Source organism: Populus trichocarpa, chromosome 1, assembly GCF_000002775.5.
Source record: "Populus trichocarpa isolate Nisqually-1 chromosome 1, P.trichocarpa_v4.1, whole genome shotgun sequence".
NCBI lineage: Eukaryota > Viridiplantae > Streptophyta > Magnoliopsida > Malpighiales > Salicaceae > Populus > Populus trichocarpa.
This window is the reverse complement of record NC_037285.2, coordinates 46,577,725-46,593,880: the sequence shown is the minus strand read 5'-3', so window position 1 is coordinate 46,593,880 and position 16,156 is coordinate 46,577,725. Positions and strand designations below refer to the sequence as shown.

The 16,156-nt window shown below is 32.8% G+C and overlaps 1 protein-coding gene across 2 annotated transcripts; it reads right to left on the bottom strand.

The window, feature by feature from the left end:
* Positions 1–8,805: 8,805 nt before the first annotated feature.
* Positions 8,806–12,476, bottom strand: LOC18095770 (uncharacterized). 2 transcript variants are annotated; one of them, XM_024593724.2, is made up of 3 exons: positions 12,308–12,476; positions 10,731–11,662; positions 8,806–9,039 (listed from the first exon to the last, which is right to left on the bottom strand). In XM_024593724.2, the coding sequence occupies exon 2, from the start codon at positions 11,605–11,607 to the stop codon at positions 10,738–10,740; it is 870 nt and encodes a 289-aa protein (XP_024449492.1). In that variant the 5' UTR covers positions 11,608–11,662; positions 12,308–12,476; the 3' UTR covers positions 8,806–9,039; positions 10,731–10,737. The 2 variants fall into 2 exon arrangements, with proteins under 2 accessions (XP_024449492.1, XP_006370476.1); XM_006370414.3 differs by lacking the exon at positions 8,806–9,039 and adding an exon at positions 10,000–10,264.
* Positions 12,477–16,156: the final 3,680 nt, after the last annotated feature.

Sequence of the window (16,156 nt, the reverse complement as noted above, 5' to 3'; positions counted from 1 at the left end):
CTCAACACACCCCTGGTCTTAGATTCCGTGGGTACCTTTTTTTTTTATATATATATATATAACTCGGGGTGTCCGGGTCAGCTTACATGCAGAACGACTAATTCTCGGATCCACTGAACACCCCGCAAGCCTAATGAACAGGTAAGACACCGTGGGGGTGACAGACATGCACATAAAAGATCGAACTCAGGTGTAAAGAAAGGGAACAAGACCCTTCCCCCGCTGGGCCACGACCTCAAGTGCGTACCTCTTCTTTTCTTTGTATGCCTGCTTGTGGCCTTCTTTTCCTTTTTATTTCAACCGTGGTTTTATAAGATACAATAATCTTCCAAGAAAAATGTGTATGAAATTGGTTCAACACACCCAGAAAGAACACATTTGATTATACTTTATCCTTCAAAATCAATTACGTACGAGTACCTTTTATATCAATTTATATAAAAGAAATGAATTTCACAAGACAACAATCAATGCTCCACATCTTACATTATCTATTAAGATTTATTTTTAGTTGATGATAGCAGTAATATCGGACGAGCTTGCATGTAAACTAAAATTAAGTTTCTTGATATACCTTTTTACAACAAACTAGTGTATTTTAAAGAATTTATTCCTCTCTAAACATTTTATCAATTGCGGTCTTTCTTTTAGATGATTTTCTCAAGCTCATTTGCTATCCCCGATATTTGAAGGTTTATAATGTTGAGGAATATGAGATGAGGTTATATTTAAAGGTTTATAATGTTGAGGAATATATATGAGATGAGGTTCAAAAGATGATTTATAATACTTTTTATTATATATATTCAAGTGAAAGTTTTTAAATTTAAAATTTACATAAACTCATATTATATTATACTTCATTTCTATTAAATAAAATGAAAGTGATAAGATTCGAATTTGTAACCGCTTGATAAACAAGACTATGATACCCTGTTAAAGAATCATCTTACCCAAAGCTTAATTAAGATGTTATTAGATGAAGTCTCGTGATATGGTTTATATTATTTTCTAACATATGATGTATGTTGTAGTCGCTATCTTGTAAAAATAATCTTTGTATGCAACTTAATTGAAATAGAAAATGTGTTGAATTATTTTTTGATTTTAAGGGTTTTATGATCTGTTTGGATTTGCAATGTGCATAATTTAAATAATTTTATATTTAATTGTTAAAAGTAGAAAAGGTTTGATAAAAAGCTTATTTAAGAAATAGACAAGTTATCTTAGAATAATAGGTGAAAACTTATACCCAGAGAAACATATAATCCCTAATGCTTTACATAAAAGTACATTAAGTTCAAACATGCAGTTAGAAAAAGCCATTCATATGTGCGTTTATGGAGATATTATTTTCTCACAGCTTCTTAACTTTGTTTGAAGGACCATTCTTTTTAAGGATTACATAGCTTGTTTGGCAGTGTGGTTGCAGTTGCTTTTCAGATAATTTTTTGTGCCAAAATACATGCCAATGATGTTTTTTTATTTTTTAAAAATTATTTTTGATATCAGCATATCAAAATGATTTGAAAACACTAAAAACATATTAATTTGAAGTAAATAAAAAAATAAAAAAAATTTAAATTTTTTCAAAAGCGTTTATGGAGATATTATTTTCTCACAACTTTTTAACTTTGTTTGAAGGACCATTCTTTTTAAGGATTACTACGTTATTTCCTTTATTCTTACTGTTGTGTTGACCAATATTGTTTTTAACATAAAAAAATAATATCTATATCATAAAAAATTATTTAATCATCATTAAATTTGATATAATAATTTAAATTTTAAGACTTTGGATCCAATTCTTTACTTAAACTCGATTTTAAATTAAATCAAAGAAAAAAAAAAGTTAAGGTAACCTAAATCAACCTTGACCTGAATTTTAAATTTCATCATAAATTAATTTATTATTAACTCAATACTAAATGATAAATTCAATAATAATCTTATATTAAAGAAAAAATTAAAAAAATCAAATAACCAATAAAAAAACCCTAGGTGCTTGGGTAGAGAACTGCACGTCTGAACCAATATTTGTTTTCTTCATTTTCCTTTTCTTTAAAAGATAAAATAATAATAATAATACATAGAAGACAAACCATGTTGCACGTGTGCGGCGTCGCGACGATCATCCACCACTCAAGGAAAATGTAAAGGTCTAACTGGTAAGTATGGAGAGACAAGGAATTCTTGTTTTTTATCAGTGAAAAATTTGAATGGGAGTCGCCACCTAGTATTCTGATCACTAGGAACCTTAACTGGTCTCAGAGATGAGGTACGGAGACTGGTTGCGTAAAAAGAAGGTATTAGTACCCAAAATACGCCCTACCTAAGGTAAGCTGCATTGTTTTATTGTCTAATCAAATCTAAGGTCTTGTTGTGGTTTCTAATCGTTGGTCTTGTCTGCTTGAGATTTTAAAAAAACTCTTCTCTGTAAGGAGGTTCTTATCTTAATGAGGTAAAACCTAACTGTTTTATGTTGTCAACAAAAAAAAAATACCTTTTTAATATCGGGAATACGTTTTACGTATAAATTCGTAATCTCTGATACTAAAACAAAGCAAAATAAAATTTTTGTTGTTTTTGAAATTTTAATCAATGTTCTCTTGACTTTAATAAACTGGTTATTAAAGTCAAAATGCATGCTAAAACATTGTTTTTTGGTGCATGAAAAACACAATATGATTTTTTAGCTTTGAGACACTTGGCCGTATGCACAAAAACATTTTTCTTTTTTTCAATTTTTTTTTGTATTTTGGAAGTTTTGACGAAAACCGGGCATTTTAATACCGGATTTTGTATTTTTACGGTGTAAAATATAGACTGATATTAAGCAAAATTTAGTAAAAAAACACGGAAAGAAAAAAATTACAATATTCGAAAGGAAATTTTTTTATTTTGGGTCGGACCTAGCTATTTGGGTTGGGCCCGACCATTCGGGCTGGGCCAATTCAATGGTTCTCCACTGTTCACATGCTATGTGAACACTGGAGGCTGGCAGCGAAGGAGAAGAAGGAAGGAAGACTAACCTGTGGTGGCATCGAGGCGGTGCTGCTGGCGGTGGTGGTTGCATGGCGCTGCTAGTGGTGGCTGGGGGCTGGAGTGGCCGGCGATGCTGCTCCTTCTCCTTCTTCTCCCTCCTCTGTTTTTTTTTTCCTTTTTTCTGCTCTTTTTTTTTCTGGTTTCTTCATTTCTTCCTCCCTCTCTTCTGCTCTCTCTTTTTTTTTTTTTCTCTCCTTTTTTTTTCAGCCCTCTTTTCCCTTGTTTTTATAGGCAAAAAAAAGGGGAGAGAGACTGGGGCGGTGCAGTGTGTTGCCGCCCCTCCAACACGTGGAAAGTGTTTATGGGCAAGTGGGGTTGGTCGGCATATTTTTGAGAGGGAGTCGACGTCTTTTTGAAGAGAGAGGTGGTGGTGATAGAGGAAGAAAAAATCTTCTTCTTCCCCTGCGTCGTGCGTCCAGGGGAAGAAGAAAACCCATAGTGCCAACAAAACGACACCGTTTCGGTCCCTTTTGTTTTTTTTTTCATGAACAGTGTATGAAACGACACCCTTTTGGGAAAAATGCATCGTTTCATTTAAAAGGAAAAGACAGCAAAATATGTCAGAGTTCACACTAGTCTTTAATTTTTGATTTGTTCAAACGAGTCCTCAATTGCAATTTTGATTAAAAAACAAATGCAATTGCGTCCCTACCAAAAATCCAACAGCGGCCCTAAAGTTGGCCGCCTTTTTCACTTTGGTCCTTGGTCTTAAATTTATGCAATTTGACCCTCAATTGATCAATAAACTTCTAATTTCTTCAATTTGGGCCCTTATTCAATTTTAATTACAGCACTTCTATTTACGCGCCTTTTCCAGTTTGGTCCTTGGTTTCGGATTTCTTCAATTTAGTCCCTAATTAACCATCAAACTTCAATATTTATGCAATTAAGCCCCTGATTTGACCAAATTAACTTTCTAAAATTATAATTTGACCCCAGAACTTTAATTTCCTCCAATTAAAGCCCAAATTAACTCCAAAATCAAATTTTCTTGCAATCAAAACCTCCATAAATTCAATCAAACCTTCAATAAAATTTAATTGAGTCCACAAACATCTGATTTTGGATTTTTCTTCCTCAATTTGAATTTTCTTTGTCAACAGGGCTTTCATCAGTCAAAAAAATACTGTCAAATTTTAATTTCTGTATTTTTAAATCTCCTCAATCAATTTTTAGTCATTTTCTAGGCGCTTTGATATCCTTTTTTCACTATTATTATTTTTTGGGTTTTTTTCGAACATATATTTTTGATTTTTTTGTATTTTCTTTTTTTGTGTGCTGAGATTCAAAAATAGATTACAACAAACCATTTGTAGCATGAAACACAATATTAATTGTTGACTAAGACACACATTAACCAACTAAACTACAACATGAAAATATTATAAAATGATTTAAAAAATATAAAAACCTAGTTTACTATCTGTACTTCACTTGGTATGACCAGTTAAACCAACGCCATGTCATTTTATGTGTAGCGAGGGCGATTGAAAATTTTGATTACAAACAAAAGATACTTTAGCAAAAAATAAAAAATAAAAAAATAAGACATTAAAGGGATAGAAAAATCGAAATTATAATTCCATAGATAATATAAATAGTATTGTCTATAACGATAGACAAATAAAAGGCTTTATAAAGGTTTTTTTTTATTCATTTACTTGCTAGGCTCTTAGAACCAGATTCTTTTCTTTTTGATCTTTTATCAATTCTATGGTTTTCTTAACTAATCAAATTACGACGAATAAGACCGAAACACATGCTATCAATAAAAAAGATAATTAATTTTGAGGATATTTTTTAATGATCAAAATTTCAAGTCATTTAGATATTACTTTTACCAGTGCTTTATCTAAAGTTAGATAATTTTTTCTTTTAACAACAAAAAAATTAATATGACAACATTTTATAAGTGTTTTTAACATGAAAAATTCTTAATCATAAATTTAAAAATTTATGCATGCATTTAATTAAATAAACTGAAAATTATTTATACAACCGAAATAAATTACCCAAAACACATATAAAATATCCTAAACACCTTGATGAACCTGTATATAGTCTCAAACAACCCAAAAAGCTGAAAATAAATAATCAAAATCAACCTAATACCAAAATTATTCATAAACTCATATCTATTATCACATGCAAAATCTAGGGAAAAGAACATCTAGAATAAACTTTTCTCATCAAATGAAATTCATTGATATCAAAATTGATATTTTTTATAGATAGAATAATGTTAACCAAAACTTTCTCTTTTTACCATAAGAATCATGTCATTTTTTCTTTTCTCTTTCAAATTATGGACTAAAAATAAAAATAAAAATAAAATTTTGAACTAAAATGGAGTTTAAAAAAATCAATGACCACTCTTCTACTGTTTTCTATTAAATCTCCAATAATATCTCAATAAAAAGGGTCTTGATCAGAGGCAGAGGTCCATGCTTCTACTACTTTCTATTAATTCTCCAAAAATGAAGACCGAAGATAGCTGTAATTAATTTCTACCACAAGTTTCACAAGCTTAACCACGCTATGCGGTAGAGAAGGTCAGGTATGCAACCAAGCACACCACATAGATGAGGATTCAAATCCCAAGATTTGGAAACATAAACATATAAGAGATACTTGGCGATGGAATATATATATTTAAATACTAGAAAGACTGACACTTTTGATAAACTTTGTTGCAAGCCACCATCTGTGAGCTCGATCGATGCACTGAGAATATGTTCAGGTTTATAGCAAGAAACACGTTTTTGATCGCTTTACCAAAACCAATCCTGAGAAGATTATAAAAAGCATATAGCTAGCAACATGAAAGTGCAGCATAAGATAAATGCAGCTTGTGGTGCCATTTTTTAGTGGACAAATAAGATATGATCATGTATATCTGCCATGTCCATTCCGTAAAAGCCAAGCTAAAGTGTTCAAAGAAATCCCAGATTTTAATCATGCAAACCCCTTTTGTCTCTCTTTTCGCTAGAGACGCAAAAGGAATCACCTAAGGCTTTGATCACCGGCATACTCACGATACCTATTAATGAAAAAACTATAATATCCTTTCATTTCCAAAATATAAAAATCAATTTCTTTCATTAATGACAAGTGAGTAACACAACCAATGGAGCCTCTACCGGTTCCTAATAAAGTTACTGTCCTAGAAGCTAGAACACTAGAGTTGACTGGGTTGCAAGCCTTTTAAATTACTAGAAGATGACCAAAATGAAGGTAGAGAGGAATCAAAACAGGAAACAAACAGGACATCATATTCTCGTGCTAGCTTACATGTCAAATGATAGTACTCCTGCATGTAGATGCTGGTTTCTAGATTCGAATTCAGAAAGTCAAGAGAGAAAGCACACAACCTGGTCATTAAACCAAGCCCTTGAGGATGTTTGATTAACAAATTAGTGATGTTATTAATCTCTATTTCTAAGGTGATGAGCCAATTAGTAGTTGTGGGCAGCCAATGATATAATAGGTATGAAGCAGTATGATAATCAAACAATTAACGGTATAATTGGCAAATTAATAATCTTTTATTATTCACCTGGTAGTATAATTATCTAATTGGTAGATATTTGGTCAACTAATAATTAGCAAATAGAACTAAAGGTGTAGATAATAATGTAAACTCAATCAATAGTGTTATTAATATTAATCAGTACAATACATTTTTTCCTGTTTTTGGATTGTAATGGGTGGTTGATTGCTTTGGTCAGTGAGAATGTGTGTTGATTAATGTTGTTTTGGAGAATTAAGGATACCCTTTTTAGTATTTATCTTGTTTTGTTATCTGGGATGGTTAGTTGTTTGTAATCTTAGGATTTGGTGTGGTTTATGCTGTGAATTGTTCATCTTTTTAGGAGTTGCCTCAAATAATTGATGTTGTCTCATGGAATCAGTAACACCCTTTTGATTTTTCTCTTGTTTGGCTCTCTGGGTAACTTTGGAGGTGATTTTGTTGTTTGTGTTAGGTTCAATTGGTGATTGTTATCATTGGTGGAGGAAGGATTATTCATTTTTCAGAGAAATCATGTCTCTTTATTTCTCATCTGTTGGTTGAAAAGGCGCCTGGAGTTTGGATTTATGCTTCAGCTTGGGAATTGGATCATAACTTGAATGATGCGGCTGCTCCTGCTCTTATGCAGAATGGTCTGAGCCTTTGAGGGTGTGTCCACGGTCAAAGGGTCTTTGGGTTTAGAATCTTCAGATGGAACTGGCATACCTTAACAGGTTAAAGGCGCAGACGGTTGTGCTTGGAGGGGAGAAAGAAAATGTTTTTCATGATTAATTTGATGATGAAATATTTTTGTCAGTAATTCCACTGAAAATTACTGACTTGACATATTGTTGATAAAAATTTTATTAATTTTTTTATTAATTTTTATTCCATACAAAATTCTATCATAAATTACTAGCAAAACATATTCCATCAAAAAATACATTGTAAAAAATTATTTAATTGTCATTAAATTTAATATAATAATTTAAATTTTAAAATTGATCTAATTCTTTACATAACCCTGATTTTAAATTAAATCAAAGAAAAAAAAAGTTAAGATAACCTAAATCATTAAACTTATGACCTGAATTTTAAATTTTATCAAAAATCAATTTACTTTTAACTCAATACTAAAAGATAAATTCAATAACAATCTTATATTAAAAAAATATCAAAGAATCAATAAAAAAGACCCTAGGTGTTTGGGCAGAGAAGAGAAGTGCATGCTTGAACCAATATTTCTTCTTCATTCCTTTTTTTTTAAAAAATAAAACATAGAAGACAAACCATTTGTAGTATGAAACACAATATTGTTGACTAGGCTGCATTTGAAAACGTGAGCTATCTCGTTTTTTTTTTTTATGTTTTGGATCGTTTTGATGTGTTGATTTTAAAAATAATTTTTTAAAAATAAAAAAAATATTATCTTAATACATTTCAGCATGAAAAATATTTTAAAAAAATAACTACAACCACACTATCAGACAAATTATAAAACGCATAACCAACTCCCCTACAACTACAACATGGAAATGTTATAAAATAAATGATTAAAAAAATATAAAAACCAGTTTACTATTTGTACTTCACTTGCTATGACTAGTTAAGCCAACGCCATGTCATTTTATTTGTAGCGAGTGCGATTGAAAATTTTGATTGCAAATAAAAGATGCTTTAGCAAAAAATAAAAAAATAATTTACCATCATGAAAAATTAAGAGATTAAAGGGATAGAAAAATCGTAAATGGATAGTATTGTCTATAACAATAGACAAATGAAAGGCTTTCTGAAGCCCTTTTTATTTATTCATTTACTTGCTAGGCTCCTAGAACTTCTGGTTTGAGGAGTAAGTGAAGGGCAGCTTTCAGGAGGCGCGAAGAGCTAAGTCACTCGTGGCGAAGGTTATACTAACAAATATTAAAGCATAGAGACTCATCAAAATTAACTTTGATTTTTTCTTCAGAAAAAGGGGGAAACAAATTTCATTAGAAACAAACCCATTACAATTTTTTTTTTTTTTTAACTTGGCACTCACGTAAAAGGAGAGCTGAAAACAGGGGCCAACTTGCATGCAGGCCAGAAATCGTCAATCATTTCCACAGCAATTTTCTTCTCAATCAGATTTGTTCATCGGGCAATGCAGCTTCACGTCGCTCGAGCACGTATACCCACAATCGAGAACAAATAAACGGTGACTAATTCGGTTGTTGAAGGCCTGCACTGCCCCAGGTTTTTTGGTCTCATGATCATTTATGCTAATATAACTTTTCCTCTTGATAAGGCATACTCTGCTAGAATAACACATAAAGTGCTATAACATCAACCAAATCCTAAGCTAGAATATAAGAGAGAGATACACAGTAGCTGAGGTCACTTTCAAAGTTGAAATGAGAGTTCAGACAAAATCAACAAGAAACCTTCACAACATAGCTTGAAATAACATTCTACAAAATCTGTTTCAGAACCTTCAAGGCATGAATAACCTGTAAGGGAAATAGGATCAAAGTGAATTGTCTATGGCAAGCTTGTGGTAGAGTATAACTGGAATGCAATCTTACAATTGAGATATATAGACAGTATTTGAGCATTTTAGCATGCGACTTGTATCTCCAAATAAATCTGCCCACCACTACTTGAGGCTGTTGACGCTATATTCTTTTGGTTCCTTGTTACTTGATATTGCATTAACACGGTAAGATTGCTAAGATCCCTCGAAATGAAGAAATCAGTTCAATAGAGTATAGATAATAAGAACCTTCAGCCCCTAGCTCTATCAAGCCATTTACCACTGGTGCGTTGCACCCTCCATCCCCGTGTTCAAAATTTGATCCTCTTTATGCACAGATGGAATGGACAACAAGACTAAACCAATTTCACCAGCTGCACTATCAAACTGGTTTCTCAATGTATTTAAATACCAAATAACATGCCAGCCATGGCATTGTTAGTGCAGATAATTCAATACATAGCATTTCCTTCAAATATTCTGCTGAAGAAATACTACCCTAACTGAACATGTGGTCCATTTATGGTCTGGATCATGTACCATTCTGACTTGGGTTTCTATACTTCAGTGGCTGCTATAAATTGAACTAAGAATAAATGGCACCACTACACAATGTAGTATGGTATGCACCAATGAAGATGGGGTTAAACATTACATTACCATTGAACTCCACATTCCATTGGTATAATGAAGCTATTAATCACTTTGTATCCCACCATCTCTAACTATCCAAACATAAATAAAGAATCTAATAGATCTGTACATATGGTTTCTATACCTCTACAAACTCATAGTTTTGTGGCATAGCTAACAAATAAAGGCTTACGTAAGCAAAGTACATTCTACTTGGTCAGAGAACATATGCCAGACATAACGATCCAGATCAAACATCAAGTTAGCAAAATCTGCAGACACTTGGGATAACAAAACCTGATGATAAGACAATTGAAAACAGAGACTAACACTGCATTGAACACACTTTAGGGTGAAAATTTAGAATGGTTCGTCACAATTTTCCATCTTTAAAAGACAGAACAACAGTTCACTCATTCATAAAAAAAAAGTAAGCAACTATTCACAAAATTTTGGAACTTCCATTTCCTAAAAACACAACAAGCTCAATGATTCTGAATTCCTTCCAAGCTGAGTTCCTTCCAAGCTGAGATCTTAAACCAAGACCTAAACTCCAGCAGCATGCCAAACTGAAAGGGTCATTAGTGAAAACCAGTTATAACTAGCTAACTTCACCAGGTATAAAATGAAATTTTTACTGCTCACTGCACCTAAATTTGACTTTCTAATTAAGCACACATCCGAATGATCAATGTACATCAGAATAGAAACACAAAAACTCTGACTAAGTTCATGTTCTCAACAATTCTGTTCTCGAAGAAACTATAAACTCAAATCCAGTTACCCAAGTAGTAAAGTCTAAACAGAAGTCAAAACTAAACAAACAGAATATCAGAATATTGAAAGTAACAGCTGCTGACAATATTACTAAATGAAAGAAATAGAAAAAGAAATATTGCTGTAAATAAATCCATTCCATTAATCTAATTAAATAAACACAAGCCCGTCAACTTCACATAAATCTCCAGGCCTAAGAGATTGAAAAGTAAGTAGACCTTCAAAATCCATTAATCCAGACATCAAAAGAAGGCATACCTAATCTCTATTGTTGCTGATTCTGCTGCTGTTGGGCATTGGGAGGTGGCGGCATTCCCGGACGAGGTGGTCCAAAAACAGGAACATGACCACCAGGTGGAGGTGGCATCCCAGGACGGGGTGGAGGTGGTGCTGGCATTCCAGGTCTTGGTGGAGCAGGTGGTCCTCTCATCATTGGTGCCTGTCCCTGGGGTGGCATTCCCATAGGTCTCTGGGCAAACTGTGGTGGCATTGGGAAACCCTGGGGGGGCCTAGCAGAAAATTGTAGTGGACCTGGTGGTGGTGGACCCCGACCCATTGGTGGACCCTGACCAGGATATGGTCCAGGAGGCATCTGGCCAGGTGGTCGGACCACAGGTGCACCACCAGGTGGTGGAGCACTTGATGCAGGGTAAGTCATGGGTGGAGCAGAATGCTGTGGGACTGGGGGGCGCATGAATTGTGGCTGCATCATGCCAGGTGAAGGCCCACCCACACCACGAACAGGACCTGCAAGGCCAGGCTGGGCTTGAATAAGAGGAGCAGTGGGAATTCCGCGGCCAGCAGCACGACCAAGACCAGGACCAGAAGCAGCTGCGGCAGAGACAGCCTTGGCGCGAGACTCTTCAGGAGGAGGAGGGCCCTCAACAGTCATAGAGATGACCTCTTCACCACGAAGAAGAACAAGGCCAAGTGTTCGGCGGTCCTCACGCTCTTCATTGTTCTTCTTGCCCTTTGCTGGTGGGAGCTTGCGGAACTCCTCGCAATCACCAAGTACAAGGTTCATGTGGCGATCAAAGGCCATGAATTTCCCTACCAGCTGCCGACCATCTTGGATGGTCACACGCATCCGGTAGTTTATGTATTGGAGCATCTTAGAGCTCTTTGACATCGACATTTTTGCAAATCTGGGGTTTCTTCAGCAAGAATATCTTTATATTACAAAATGTTGCCTGCAGTAAATTCAACAAAATCAACAATTATGGTCTTAACACAAATCCAAAAACAAGAGCTACCTACAATACAACCATTAAATCAGGACTGCCACAAGAACAACAAGACAAGAACAGAGCAGCAAAAGAAATCTTATTTCAGTTCTACATAGATTAAATAACTGGAACAATAGATCAACTGTTCTGACCTAAATTAAAAAAAAAAAGCCAGAAAAATTACTTAACAATTCGACATGAGATTAACAGCTATATTTCATTTTTCTTCACAAACACTGAAATTTTCTATTCACAAATTCAATTATTCTACTCTAGATTAAAAAATTCAAGCACCAAAAAAAACAAAACCTTGCTACAATTACCATTCCAATCCACCCATTATCACAAAACCGAAAAACCCATTAAATAAAACAAAAAATAAACCAAAAAATCCCAATTTTCAACAAAACCAAATCTGGGTTTCAATCGCTACTCACCCATTTCATAAAACATCAATAACCCATCTCGTAAAACATAAAACACGGCAATAAAACCACAAGGATTAAGCTGAGAAATGAACAAACAATACAGTTACAAGAATCAAAACGTTTGCCAAAAAAACGCCAGAAAAAAAATCCAAAAAAGAAACAAAAAAGAAACGACACAAACCTGTAAATATTGGCTCTTATCAAGAACCCCTTTCAACCTGTAACCTTCGTTTTCTAGGGTTTGATTTCTGGTTACTGAGAAATGGAATCTGTAAAAATTAGGGTTTATGTGGTTTTTGGAGTGAGGAGGGAGGGAGCGAGGGTTTTATTAGGACACGCCACTAGGGGTAAAGGGGTCCAAGTAGAAAACAAATAATCTGGTGTAGTACAGGGAGTTTCTTGAGAATTTTCAGCCGCTGATCTTGGTCAAATAATATTTGGTCCGTTGATGATGATGACTATTAATATTTATTACTGTGTGTAAATTTATAAACCGACCTGGTTTTTTTTCCTTGTAATCATAGTATGGAATCTTTTTATTATTTCTATAAAAAAAACTGAAGAGGAGATTTTATATAAATATATAAAATTAGATATGGCACGTGAATGGCTTGCTTGAAATGTAATTGGAAAAAGATATGGCATAATTTGTTGTAATAATTGTCACGATACCATTTACGAGTGATAATAATAATTTTTATAAGAGTATGATAATAGATGCAATAGGAATAAATCTTAGTTATTCAAGTGAATGTTAACATAACATCCCTTTAGATAAAGAACTAAATGTAAATACAACTAGATTTTTTGAACTTTTAAAATATCTTGATGAATAATTATGGGATGATGCAGAACTCATAGTAAATTTTTGGTCATTACATGAGTATTTATCATCAAGTCAAATTATGATTGAGTGAGACTGGTTATTTATTTTGCAGAAACAATAACCTAAGCTCGAGCCTATTCTGATGGAGTTATATAAGAAAGACGGATAAAGGAAAAGAGAATAAGAAGTTTGTAGATAACAAAGCTGATGCATTTGTTGTAAGTTTTTTTTTTTAATTCTTGTAACTTTTAGAATTATATTTTTTTTAATTTTGTATGAATATAACGCTGCAATGTTTGAAAAACATGGATAAGATGCTTTTACCACCTATCCTCATCACGATCCTACAGTTGGAGTTGGAAGCTGGAGCAACCGATGGACCCGATAGAAATCGAGTTTATGAATGCCTATAACATCGATTAGAGAAAAGTCAGGTTGTATTGCTTTGACTCTATGCATACAACAGTCTAGCACAAGCCAATCAATGCCAGAATCCTAATTGAGGATCCTAGAACAGGTCGAGGAGAGGGTAGCCAAATTAAAAGAAAAAAAGAAAGCCATATTAAAAAAAAAATAGGTGGAATTCAGAGAAAATGATGGAATATTATATGGCTTCACATTATCTTGCTCCTCAAGTCGGTCCTTTTGGTCCAGGATATCCCTCACTTCACCTCTACCTTCAAATTAATAATCTTGGTGTTCAATAAAATTGATAGTGTTTGGTGTTATTGTGATTTTTTTTTTAATTTAACAACTACATAACTAAAAAAATATTTCTAATTTTCTAACAGAATCACCATCAAATAAAAAAATTAGTCGGTGATTCCATTAACCATAGAGGCATTATTTCATCAAGTTACAAAATTCTTAAGAAGTTTTAAAATCTTCGATGAACTTAGCGACGGACATTCTACGGCAAATTTTGGTCGCCTACTCCATCAACAACAATAAGATTGTACCAACACAATAGGTTACATAATATTTCATCAATAATTTATTTACTAATGGCATGACCAATAAAATCTAGTTGGTGCATTTTATTTCTTTGGCATCAATATTCCATCGACCTTTTCATTGGTAATTTGTAATGTCGACTGAATTGCTGATGGATAGGAAATCCCCTACAAAACATTTTTTAAAGATGTGTTTCCTTTGGTAACTTTGTCGGTTATGTAAATGACCAATGAAATGTTGTATACACACCGATAAAATATTTCATCGATGTCTTTCAATTTTCTAGACGTGGTTGAGAAACTCAGTATGTCTATGCCTATATTATTGTATTTTTATTTGGGTTTGTTAATTAGATTTTATTTATATTATATAGTTGGAAAATCTTATTTAATGGCTAAAATCCTAATTATTAGTTGTTTTGGGGTTTTACTATATTTATATATATAGTTTTTTGTTGTCAATTTTGATGAATTAAGAAAACAAATTACATATTATTGTTTTCTCTTTCTCTAATTTTACCCTCTCTTCTTAGCTTTACTCTTCTTTTCTTTAGTGTTTTTTTTTCCCCTTCATCTCATCTTTTTTTTTTTTAAATCGTTCTTTGTCTCAAATTAATATATATTAAATTTGATGAGTTCTTTGTGGGCCCTAATAGATCTATATGTTTCCTAAAAAATAATTTGATATGTTTGATTGACCACCTCAAAATATGAATCAATAATTTTTTTACAAAAAATTAAAACATATCATTTTATTCCATCATATCATTGACATTAAAGAAAATCAACAATAACTATGATTATAAAAAGAAAAGGTAGATGTTTTTTAAATATATTTTCAAAATAGAAGGTACAAAAATGATATATCTTCAAAGACAATATTTTTTATTTTTTATTTTTAAAATATTCTTGTAAAAAACTTTCTATTCCAATATTGTTTAAGTAAGACATGTAAGGATAAAAAATGTTATTATCCTAGTTTTAAAACACAACTGGGCGGTTGATCGGGGACAAATCTCGGGTCACTGGTCGAGATCCCGATCAAAGGTTTGATTGACCCAAGTTAACCCGAGTTAGTGTATGAATAAAAATAATAATTATTATATTTTTAAAACCTGATTCAGAGGTCGATGAAAGGCATAACTAGGGACCCTAGTCTAGGGTCACGAGTGGGGTTGACCATTGATTCGGGTTAATATAAAAACAAAAGTGGTCATTATCATAGTTTTAAATCTATCTTGGGGGTTGACCTGGTGTAAGGCTCAAATCACGTGTAAGAAGGGTCGACATAAAATAAAAATGATTATTATCATCATTTTAAAACTTGATTCGGATGTCAACCCGAGGCATTGATCAAGAGAGTCAACTCGAGTTGATCCGAGTCAATGTAATGATAAAATTTGTTATTATCATAGTTTTAAAATCCGACTTAAGAGTCAACTGAAGCAAAGCCCAAATTACAAGTTGAAAGGGTCAACACGGGTTGACCAAGTCAATGTAAGAATAAAATTTGTTATTATCATAATTTTAAAATTTAGTTCAGGAGTCGACTAGAGGCAAGGTTCTGGTCACGATTCAGGAGGCTCAACCCAACTAACCCAATTTTCTTTAAAAAATAGTCACAATAACCTTATTTTGAACATTGTTTTTCAAAAAAAGTCAACGGGTTTTTTATCTGTGTTTTATCTCGGTTAACCTGAGTTTCTAACCTGGTCAAGTCGAGTTAATCATTCCTATTTTGTTTCTTAAACTCGGACTAATCTAGGCTCCGGGTTAACCTGTCAAGTTAGTCATGATTTCATAACTAGCATTATTATAATATTATTAATTTCAATACTCAATATAAACTAAAGTAAAAAAAATATCTAATTATTTTTTAAAATATACAAGTCTGGAAACAATTCATATTAAGGATAAAATAAGTTTTTTTTTTTTCATATTTTAGTTTGTCTTGTTCATTATAACCAAATATGATACAAATACAATTACTTTGTCTTGTATGTCATTACTAAACACAATTATATCTTTGTCTTTTTTATCTCGAGACAATAACCAAACGCTATCTAAGATACTAATTAAGCTAGACACCAATTATTAAAAAATTACAAATGAAGCCTAACCTGATTAAGATAGACTTGACTCTTTCAATGAGCTTTTAATTTGTACTAGATACTTGACCCGAGCTTTGCTGCGAGTTAGATAATTTTTTTTCCCAATAAGAAATTTTTTACACAAGTTTTTTTGACATGTT

Coding starts and splice junctions, on each gene's coding strand:
- LOC18095770 (XM_024593724.2), bottom strand. CDS start 11,607: ATGTCGATGTCAAAGAGCTCTAAGATGCTCCAATACATAAACTACCGG.